Source organism: Anopheles bellator, chromosome 1, assembly GCF_943735745.2.
Source record: "Anopheles bellator chromosome 1, idAnoBellAS_SP24_06.2, whole genome shotgun sequence".
NCBI lineage: Eukaryota > Metazoa > Arthropoda > Insecta > Diptera > Culicidae > Anopheles > Anopheles bellator.
Window position 1 is genome coordinate 44558069 of NC_071285.1, and position 9540 is coordinate 44567608.

The 9540-nt window shown below is 47.2% G+C and overlaps 4 protein-coding genes across 5 annotated transcripts; 2 read left to right on the forward strand and 2 right to left on the reverse strand.

Moving 5' to 3' along the window:
- The first annotated feature begins 227 nt into the window (after positions 1–227).
- LOC131216438 (ADP-dependent glucokinase) lies at positions 228–2013 on the forward strand. The gene is made up of 3 exons (XM_058210931.1): positions 228–571; positions 642–806; positions 871–2013. Exons 1-3 carry the CDS (start codon positions 228–230, stop codon positions 1847–1849), a joined length of 1488 nt encoding a protein of 495 aa, XP_058066914.1. The 3' UTR covers positions 1850–2013.
- A 345-nt stretch (positions 2014–2358) lies between these two features.
- Positions 2359–3587, reverse strand: LOC131215691 (uncharacterized). The gene is made up of 2 exons (XM_058210083.1): positions 3485–3587; positions 2359–3417 (listed from the first exon to the last, which is right to left on the reverse strand). Exon 2 carries the CDS (start codon positions 3397–3399, stop codon positions 2359–2361), a length of 1041 nt encoding a protein of 346 aa, XP_058066066.1. The 5' UTR covers positions 3400–3417; positions 3485–3587.
- Positions 3588–4008: 421 nt separating this feature from the next.
- LOC131206489 (HMG box-containing protein 4) lies at positions 4009–5586 on the forward strand. Of its 2 annotated transcripts, none has more exons than XM_058199057.1 (5): positions 4009–4092; positions 4161–4306; positions 4371–4589; positions 4659–4886; positions 4954–5586. In XM_058199057.1, exons 1-5 carry the CDS (start codon positions 4068–4070, stop codon positions 5128–5130), a joined length of 795 nt encoding a protein of 264 aa, XP_058055040.1. In that variant the 5' UTR covers positions 4009–4067; the 3' UTR covers positions 5131–5586. The 2 variants fall into 2 exon arrangements, with proteins under 2 accessions (XP_058055040.1, XP_058055048.1); XM_058199065.1 differs by having other exon boundaries at positions 4960–5586.
- An 84-nt stretch (positions 5587–5670) lies between these two features.
- LOC131206480 (pre-mRNA-processing factor 6) lies at positions 5671–8875 on the reverse strand. Its single transcript, XM_058199047.1, has 5 exons — positions 8778–8875; positions 8633–8692; positions 6239–8540; positions 6027–6137; positions 5671–5948 (listed from the first exon to the last, which is right to left on the reverse strand). The coding sequence occupies exons 1-5, from the start codon at positions 8873–8875 to the stop codon at positions 5724–5726; spliced, it is 2796 nt and encodes a 931-aa protein (XP_058055030.1). The 3' UTR covers positions 5671–5723.
- Positions 8876–9540: the final 665 nt, after the last annotated feature.

Sequence of the window (9540 nt, forward strand, 5' to 3'; positions counted from 1 at the left end):
CGAGCGCTCGATGACATATTTCAGCCAAGCTGTCAAATACAAAATGAAGTTTACAACCAAACAAACCGGAATTGCAACGTAAACAAATCGGCCTAAACAATAATATCGATTCGACCGGTTCGGTCGTTGCTTACACTGCGGTGTTTTAAAATTCCTCACTAAAAGTAATAATTGGGTTCCTGTATGTAAGATTCGTGCCTTTACAGTGAAGCGGCAAACCCGCCACGATGTTCTCCTTGCTCAGCACAGCGAGTTTGCTGGGTGCGTTTACCGCACTTCTGGCCATCGTCTTCCAAGCGTATCTATCATCGAACGAACTGGTCCGGCTGACGGTTATTCTACAGCATTTACGAGATCTCGAAGTCGAGTACTCGGTCACGGACCAGGTACGGGTGGCCATCGGTTACGGTTCGTGCGGTGATCTTCACGTGCGGGCAGTAGATTTTCTACGGTACGACGAAAACATTGGGAGAGCCCTGAACACCAGCGAGTATACGTTCGGCGACATTGCCAGCGAACAGGAGTTTCTGCTCAACTTTGCGTATTACTTTCAACGTGGCGCTGCTGCCGAGTAAGGGTCAAATCCAGCGGTCGGAAGGCACGATTCTTACAATTAAGGTTTTGTTTCCTTTTTCACGTAGACGTTTCACTGCCAATCGGGAGATGTTCCTCAACTTGGTAGAAAGGGCGAAAAAATCTTCCACCGCCGAGCACCACTGGGCGCTGGGTGGCAATGCACCAGTAATAGGCACACGAATGGCTATAGAAGGTGCGAACGTAGTGCTTGGTGCAAAAATGTCTTCCAAGTGAGTTGGCCGGCCAATTTTGTTTAAGAATCCATAATCCTCTCATTCATTCTCCAACAACCAGATTAAAAACGCACCTGCTGCCAGAGGTGCGTCTCACCGGGAGCCTCGTCGAGGACGATGATATACATCTTATCCTGGAATACAATACCGGCGACACGTGGGGAGGTCTAGTTTCCCCGCGGGCCAACCGCTACATTCTACACAACGATCATCACAATCCACTAGTCAGTTCGCTGGAGGAGTTTGAAGCAGCCCTCGAAGGCTTCGACCCTGATTTGTTCATCGTCAGTGGTCTCCAAATGATGGACAACTACGTGTACCGGGAGGGAGTGCGTGAAGCGCGTCTCGACAAAGTACGGCAACAGTTGCAAGCGCAATCACCCCACACGCGCATCCACTTCGAAATGGCCAGCTTTGTGGAGCTACAATTGTTGCAGCTACTAATGCGCAACGTTTTGCCGTTTAGCGACTCGATCGGCATGAACGAACAGGAACTGGACAATCTGCAGCAGGTGTTGGAAACGGGCCGCATCAGCCTCGTGGCCGATTGTAATCCACGCGTTGCTCACTCGCTCGATCAAGCACGATCAGTGTTCGCCCTATTGAACCAACCGAGCGATATTGTTGGCCGAAGGCCACTGTCTCGAATGCATCTTCACACTCTAGCTTATCAGGCGTTCATTGTGGCAAAAGGAAGTAGCTGGCGTCATACGAAACAGGCAGCGGCCAAAGCTTCGCTTACCGCACATCGGCACGTGTGTGCAACCAACATCGTCAACCCGGATGCGGCCTATCTTCAAATGGATGGCAGCTTCGCTGTATCAGCCAAACCAAGTGCTCGGCGGATTCATTTCGAGAACCGCAATCCGGTATCGTGCTGGGAGGAGATCATTCCGTTAGCACATGAATCCGCATCGCAGCAGCGGCAGTCGATTGACGTAGAAATTTGTGTCGCTCCTGTTTTGATCTGCAAGAATGCGATACAAACGGTCGGTGCTGGCGATAACATTTCCGGGGCCGGGTTAGTGCTGCAAATCTGATCGCAAGCCGAACCCTTTCCTTTACACTAGAAGACTGTTAGCATCATCAGCGTAATGGAGCTTAGGTTCCGTGCGGCAATGCTTTTTAACACGAGCAATAGTTTGGTCGAGCACGAGATTGTCATATTGGTGAGATTTTAAAATGGATTATTTCCGGCGAAACGTTACATTCCTATTTTGGGGAGGGGCCACTATATGTAAGGTTTTAAATAAAGGTTTGCTTACCTCACTCATAAGCCAATAGTTCAAATGGTGGAACGAATCCTATCACATGATCTTTTGTCATTGAAGCTTAACGTAATCCTGCTTGCTAAAGGCACACCAGTAAACGCAGGGAATAAGAGAAACGAGCTGGCGGTAAGCATTTGTGAAAAACGAATTTATAGGTAAAAAATGGCTTTATTAATGATTATCATGCGGTGGAAATTACAAGCACAAAACATGCAAGACAGATTAAACTAGACGCGGCTACCTCTTTCTCGGTAGAACTGAGCGTGAGCGTACGCCCTTTAGAAGTTTTTCAAAATATAATCAAGGCATCGATTGCAATCGCCAATCTCTGACCAGTCCGTCACCATGGCCGGGAGCTTCTGCTGCAAGCGAACGATACGCTCCTGTCCCAGTCCCCTCGATCCGTGCTTCAGTGCGTTGGTGGCATGGTGCGAAAGCAATTTAAAGCAGTATCGCCGGATAGCGTTGTGCTTGGCGTTCTCGTAAACTGGCGTGTCGCGCACGTAAGGCCAAGCGACCAGCACGTAATCGAGCAGGGCATCCCAGTGACGGGATGCGTATAGCGTTTGCGATTGACTGTGGATCGTTTGCTTGAAGGTGGTAAGATGGGTTGCCGCGCGGAGAAAGCCGTGGCCATCGGTACGGCTGTAAAGCTTCTGCTGGGGAACGCTGGCAAAGATGTTCTTCTTCAACTTGGACAGTTCGGCCTCGAGTGGCCCAATGTCCGGGAGAGGTAACTCGTTGCGTACGGATTTCTCCGTCTGCTCGTTACCATCAACCAACGAGCTAATGATCTTGATCAGCTGCTCTTTGCTATAGCCATTGAGAATGGTTTCCAATGGGATCCCATCGTTCTGGCGATTCATGGCCGATTCTTCCAGCTTCATTTTCTTAGCGGCGGTCGTGCTGCAACCGGCGGATGTTCGAGGGGACAAAAGTCGCTTCGCGGGTGACCCAATCGATTGACCAGACACATCAGATAATTCCTGTATAAGAGAACGTTTGCGCGGCGAGCTTCGAAGAGTCATCGAAGTCATGCTTTTGGTAGGTGTTCTCATTGGTGACGGAAAGAGTGATCGATTGTCGGGAGACCACATGACGGCATTACGGCGCCGGCCACGCTGTTGGATGAGAGCCTCCTCTGGCGATAGTGTCGGGCTGAGAATGCTATCCGGAATATTGTCCGTCGGGCTATCGATGATTCTCGGGATCAGAGCAGTTCGGCGCGTCGTGACGGGTGCTATTCCTCGTTCCGGCGTTACACGGTGGGGGGGTGTAATTTCGGCAAGAGGCACTCGCGGTGTATCATGCTGAGCCATCGCTTTCGCTGTTAGCGGCTGTTCAAAGCAACAAACACAAATCAGTATTTCATCAGAAAAAATCGACGCGATCAGTTTCACTCACAGAACGAAAACGCGCACTTTACAAACTTTTATCTGTCGAAAACACCTTAATTTGGTTCTAACAACAACTTAACAAACGTAAACAAGGCAAGATTCACATTTCACAACGAAAGCGGCAAGATTTTTGTAAGAGGATAGGCACGAAACACAAACAATCTACGCTGCGAAACAACTCCAACAACAAGGACACAGCAACTGTTTCCATACAATCAACAATCACGTTTTCCCGCCTTAACCAACAATTTTCCGTTACGTACCTCTCAAAGGGTTTGTCTAGATAAGAAGGTCTAGTGAAATATTTCACCATGCTTAATTCATGATGTTGTTCTTTTTATTGCTAGATGAACAATGAACAGCTATCGAGAAATGAACAGATATCAAAGAATCAACATTTTCTATTGTTTCGAACTCTTTTCTTTGTAGAAAGAGCCGTAAAAATCATCGTCATACCAAATCCAAGCAACCAACTAAACGATGTAAACATTTCACGGCTAGTGTCAAATTTGGTAAACAAACAAAAATTCTGATAATTTCTGTTTCTTTAGTTCAGCCATTCACTTGCTCATTCCGAAACACCCAAAATCATGGATCAAACTCCTAAAATCCACCGTAAGAATCCCTTTACTAGCTTTTCTTTACACCGTTATTTATCTTTCCAATTCTATTTTCTTGGAAAGACGAACCACCTCATGTGTCTGGTGTGTCGCGAAGTGGTCGAGTTTGCAAAAAACCGTCCAAGTTGATGGACTTTCAATCTCCGGACGACATTGAGGCGAAGCAGAAAAAGCCGGCCCGTACCACAATAAAGCTGTTCAACTCCCAGGTAGGAATATTTATGGAAAAGTGGTAATTTCCAAAAATGTTGCGTAAAACACTTTCATGACCAGGATGCCGCGCACGGAGTGCATGACGAGGCACACACAGAATCCGATGGAAATGGTGAATCCGATCCGAGCGGTAGCGAATCCTTCAGTAGCGATGAAGACGAAGCGATGGAACACGAAGAAGGATTCGGGACGCAGGAAGACGGGGATAGAAGCGAGGGCGAGCTGATGATTGATGCTCCGTTCAAACTAGACCACCATCCGGCGGAGAAGGTGAAAAAGGTAACAGCTTTGCGCGAAAGCTGGTGAGTAGTGAAGCTAACTTTGCTTTTGTTTGCATCACACTTTAAGGGGTTAAAAAGTAAAGAGGACAAAACTCGCCGAAAGCATTCTCGAAGTGACGGAAATCGAACGAAGCGTCGGAAAGGGAAAAAACGACCGAGGAGTAACTCGTACCGTAAGAAGGACAAGTTAGGAGTATTCAAGCCACCCGATTATCAGCCAACGGATGTAGCGGCACATCTAACCCTGCTCGGCGACAGTTTGATGCTCATCGGAGAACGCCTGAAAGAACATGAAGTAAGGAAAAACACTTCTGGAAAGTTTATTGTATTCCAGGCGTATTTAATGCATTCTGGTGTTCTAGGGACAGATTGCAGTGTCCGGCAGTTTATCGGTGTTATTGGACAGTTTGATCTGCTCACTGGGACCGCTAATGTGCCTCACGCTGCAAATACCAGGAATGGACCGGAACTCGGACCACCTGAGACATCTGTTTCAAAACACGCTGGACAACATTGCCTACGTAATGCCAGGCCTCTAGGTTACGATTTTTCCTAATAGTTCGCAAGAGTTTGTATATTACGCGAAGAGAAGAATGTTTTGCAATCATACTTACGTAAGTGGGAGCTTTGGAAGCATACAGCTTAAGGCTCTTGTTTCAGATTAAAATCTTGTTAGATTGTTTATTTTTATTATAGTATTTTTATCTTTGAAATATTGTTCACCAATATTTGTTGTTTTAAATGTCTTATGGCTTGTGTTCCTAATAGTTTGAGCGTTCTTGTACAGTTTTCTTGGAAACTAATTCCTATCAAAGTTCGTGGAGTGTTAATGGAAGAATAACATATATACCGGAAACATTTACTGTAATCGTAACAATGTGAAGCTCACAGGAATTTGCAAATGAAAATGGAATCTTGCGAAAATTTAAGTTTCAAGCTTCACAAATAACTCTTAAGAAATTTGAATAGTTATAAAAAAATTCAATAAAGAATGAAACAAGCAGGACTGAGCTTTGGTTCACAAATATCGATGAGAAGCGAAATCGTGCAATTTTTATTCGTAATATGAACGCGTGAAAACTAAGTCTCGTCTAGTTATAAAGTGCAAAGTTCTCCTATCATCATTCCCTGTTTAAATCGGTGTGGGTAGATCACGGACGACCGCTTTCAGCACATCATCGGTCTTGAAACACCAGTTAGCGATGTCCTTGCTGACCTTGCACCACTCTTCGCCATGCTTCGGTTCCGCCACGTTACATCGCTCGATCAGCTCGTTCTGCTGCTGTTCTGTTCCGTGCTGTTGTTCGAACTTGTAAAAGTATGCCCAAGCATCACCAAAATCAGGATCAATTTTTATCTGAAAATGTGAGAAACAGGTTGATATAAATATTCAGTAAACTTCGAACGGACGAAGGGATGTATTTTGTACACTTACCGTTCGGTTGAACCAGTCACGACATTTTTGAAGCTTACGTTCACTCCAGAAGAGCTTCGAAACGGCCAACAGCACATGTGGATCGTGTTCACACTTCTTCAACGCATCAACCTGTACGAGCCGAAAAATTTAAATTAAGTAAAAATAAATCATAAGCCGTCAGCTTATGATCATGTCATGTCCATTGTCGACTGAAAGGCATCTTCACTCACCGATTTGGTTTTCCTTTGTGGGCGCGCTTCGAGAAAGATCGATTCTGCCCACAGTTCACCAGCATTCGGGCAATCCTGGAGCGCACGAGCCATCAGTGTGTGGGCCATATCTTTCATGCCGGCGCGAATTTCGATGCGTATGGCAGCCAACCAGAGTAGTGGGTTTTTTGGGTTCTTCAATCGACCGCGTTCGAGGACCGAACGCGCCTTCGTCAGCAGTTGGCGCTTCTCTTCGAGCGCAGCCAGCAGCAACCAGAGTGGTATAGAATTGGGACACTTCTTCAGTCCAGTATTGTACGATTCAGCTGCGCGTTCCAGCAACTGCTTTTGCTCCTCGATCTGTCCTTTCATCATCCACAACTTGGCAAAGTCAGGAAATACCTTGACGGCATCCTCTAGCAGCCCAAGTGCCTCCTCGAGATCATTGAGAGCCCACTCAAGCTTGGCCGATTTCATCATGACCCGCGGTGTCGGTGCGGAAGCCCGTGCCTTTGCCAACAGTCGCCGAGCACGCTCATATTCGGCGTTCTCCGACTCGAGCTTCACCGCCGCCAACCAAATGTCCTCGGAGTTGGGATTGGCCTGGAAAGCGAACGAGAGAATACCCCGAGCCGCCGGTACATCTCCGGCCAACCACTTCGATTTGGCTCCCATCAACCACAGGACCTCCGACTGCGGACAGTGGGCCACGGCATTTTGCAGCAATGCCTCAAGACTTTCACGCGTTCCGTGATTCTTTTCAAAGTACGCCGCACGCAGCCAGATGCTCTTCTTGGATGGGAACTCGGTCAATGCGAAACCATACACCGCTCGAGCGCATTCGAATGCGCCCTCTTTGGCGCAATTCTCCGCATCGTCAATCCACGTTTGTTTGCGATCTTCATCATCGATGCCGATCGCAATGACGGCACGAACGATTGCCTGGCAGCACCGAATCGCTCCCGATTTCTCCGCCTCGATCGCTTCCTGCAGCCACTGGTCGCGATTAATCTCTACACCGTTTGCACCCAACGAAGACAGTGCTCGATCGATGATCTTCTCCACCATATGGATATTACCGTTTGCTTCCTCAAGCTTAGCAGCCGTTGTCCAAATCTGACGATCAGTGGGGATCTTTTCGCGCGCCTTGTTCAATACCTTACGGGCATTTTCGTACGTTTCCAGCCGAGCCAGAGCCAGCCACAGTTCGACGCTCGTGCCACAACACTCAACGGCACGCGACAGCAAAATTTTAGCATCTTCCGGATTTTCCATTTCGACAGCTGCTTTCCACAGACGCACCGAGTTTGGAATGTGCTCAAGGGCTTTGCGGAATACACGACGTTTGGCCTTAGGTTCGGTCTCAAGATCGGCCGCCTTAATCCAGATACGCACCGAAGTCGGAATACGTCGGGCGGCCTGCGCGATCACACCCTTGGCCGTGTCCGGGGGCTGTAGTCGGGCCGCCTCCAGCCACAGATCTTCGCTCTGTGGATTTTGCTCACAACCGCGCATGATAAGATTGCGAGCCATTTGCAGCTTTCCGGTTACCTCCTCCAAGCGGGCCGAGGCGATCCACGCCGGCGGATGGTACGGATTGGTTTCGCGCACACTCTTCAGCAGCATACGCGCCTTCTTGATGTCGTTGATGTCACCACCGTACGTGGGAATCATGCTTTGTAGATCCGTTAGATAGCCCTTTGGATCGACCACCGTCTGACCGGTTACAGAATCCGATACCTGCGATAGCTTCACGTTCATCAACGTATTACGCGCTTGACCGATTTTACGCAGATCAAGATCACCGCTGGGAGTCAGCATGCCCGGGGTGGCCACTCCCGGTATCATGGAAGCTAACCCGGACCGCCCATCGATCGCCGTCGTCGACTCACCGCCAAGATTGCGTGACAACACGCTATCCGGAAGTGGCGTGAATTTTTCAGCCCGCGGATTACGCTGCTTTTTGTTGCGGCTGTCGCCAACCTCCGGGAGATTGGACCACTCCTCTTCCGAGACAGCGATCAGATTTCGCTTCAAATCGGAAAACTGCTGCTGGATCTTTGGGCGCTCCTGGCGGTAGCGTTCCAAATCTTCCTTCAAACGTTTCTCGCGGTACTCCTTTCGCTTCTCGTCCATTCGCTTGTCGATGCTCTCGTAGATGGCGTCCGCTTCAGCATCATCTTTATCGTACGGGTCTTTCGAGAACAGTGAACCACTGTACCCGCTAAACTCGTCGTAGTTGGAATCGTTCAAATCTTCATCATCCTCCTCTTCCTCTTCCTTCTTTTTGCGCTTGGCTGCTGGTGGCGCATGTCGGTCATCCCTGAAACGCAGAGGGCAAAAACAAAACCGCAAGGTGAGCACCGAATGATCTGGAAATACAATCAAATGACAAGGAACAAGTGGAGAACTTACGAAACATCATTTGCATCACGGGCAGGACCAATATCAGATCGTGTGGTGAAACCGGTGGCACTGAAAACGGGAGAAACCGATGATTAATCTTTTTGTTTCATGATTGTTGGTCGCTTTTCCGGGTAACCGGTTGTCGCATACTTACCCTCGTCCAACGCCTGCTACGTAGCCGAGCGGAGCCGGAACGCCGAGAAAATGCTTTTTGTTCTTATTTCCGAGTGATGTCGCCGGTATATGCGCCATTATTGTGTACTAATCAATAATTACTTGTGAAAATATTGAGTTACTAAGTTTCGTATTGAGTTTTTACGAACTTTTGTTTGTTTATTTAGTTTGTCACAGCTTCCGAAGAGCTGTCAACGTTTGACAGTTCAACGCGGGAACTGAAACATCGCACAAATGTTGCGATGATTTCGATGTTATAATATTTAAATTGAACTGCGGTTGCCCCACGTGTTTCAGAACATGATTTACAATGATTCAGTTTAGAAAATACAAAAGCACGTTATTTCTTTTTCTTTTGTTTACATTCCAACGGTAATTTCCTGCAATAAATTGTATAAATTTATTTTAGTTACACGGTTGTTTTATCTTCTATAATTAATATTTTTTTAATTATGTATATGAATGGTGAATCGTTATGTGTAGCTATAGTCTTTACATAGTTCCTGCAGTGGTCAGATTATACCCTCACAATGGGCTACTGAATTTAGCCCAAATTGCAACTTAACTTTTTTTAAATCAATCATTTTGATAACAATCGCAAAATTATTCACTAGGGTAATCGCCTTATTGTTTTTTCTTCTTCGACGTACCTTGAAGAATATTCAATGTAGCATTTTTGCAATAAATGTTCATGAGCCAAACCTTTTAATTTTAGCTTTCGGTGGTTTTTGCCGCTTACGATT

What these genes read in the sequence shown, in the direction of transcription:
- LOC131216438 (XM_058210931.1), top strand. Translation starts at nt 228, where the DNA reads ATGTTCTCCTTGCTCAGCACAGCGAGTTTGCTGGGTGCGTTTACCGCA. An exon ending in CAACGTGGCGCTGCTGCCGA is followed by an intron (nt 572 to 641) that starts GTAAGGGTCAAA and finishes TTTTTCACGTAG; the next exon opens with ACGTTTCACTGCCAATCGGG. An exon ending in GGTGCAAAAATGTCTTCCAA is followed by an intron (nt 807 to 870) that starts GTGAGTTGGCCG and finishes TCCAACAACCAG; the next exon opens with ATTAAAAACGCACCTGCTGC.
- LOC131215691 (XM_058210083.1), bottom strand. Translation starts at nt 3,399, where the DNA reads ATGGCTCAGCATGATACACCGCGAGTGCCTCTTGCCGAAATTACACCC.
- LOC131206480 (XM_058199047.1), bottom strand. Translation starts at nt 8,875, where the DNA reads ATGGCGCATATACCGGCGACATCACTCGGAAATAAGAACAAAAAGCAT. An exon ending in CACAAAGGAAAACCAAATCG is followed by an intron (nt 6,138 to 6,238) that starts GTGAGTGAAGAT and finishes CGGCTCGTACAG; the next exon opens with GTTGATGCGTTGAAGAAGTG. An exon ending in GTGACTGGTTCAACCGAACG is followed by an intron (nt 5,949 to 6,026) that starts GTAAGTGTACAA and finishes TCACATTTTCAG; the next exon opens with ATAAAAATTGATCCTGATTT.
- LOC131206489 (XM_058199057.1), top strand. Translation starts at nt 4,068, where the DNA reads ATGGATCAAACTCCTAAAATCCACC. An exon ending in TCAAACTCCTAAAATCCACC is followed by an intron (nt 4,093 to 4,160) that starts GTAAGAATCCCT and finishes TTTCTTGGAAAG; the next exon opens with ACGAACCACCTCATGTGTCT. An exon ending in AACGCCTGAAAGAACATGAA is followed by an intron (nt 4,887 to 4,953) that starts GTAAGGAAAAAC and finishes CTGGTGTTCTAG; the next exon opens with GGACAGATTGCAGTGTCCGG.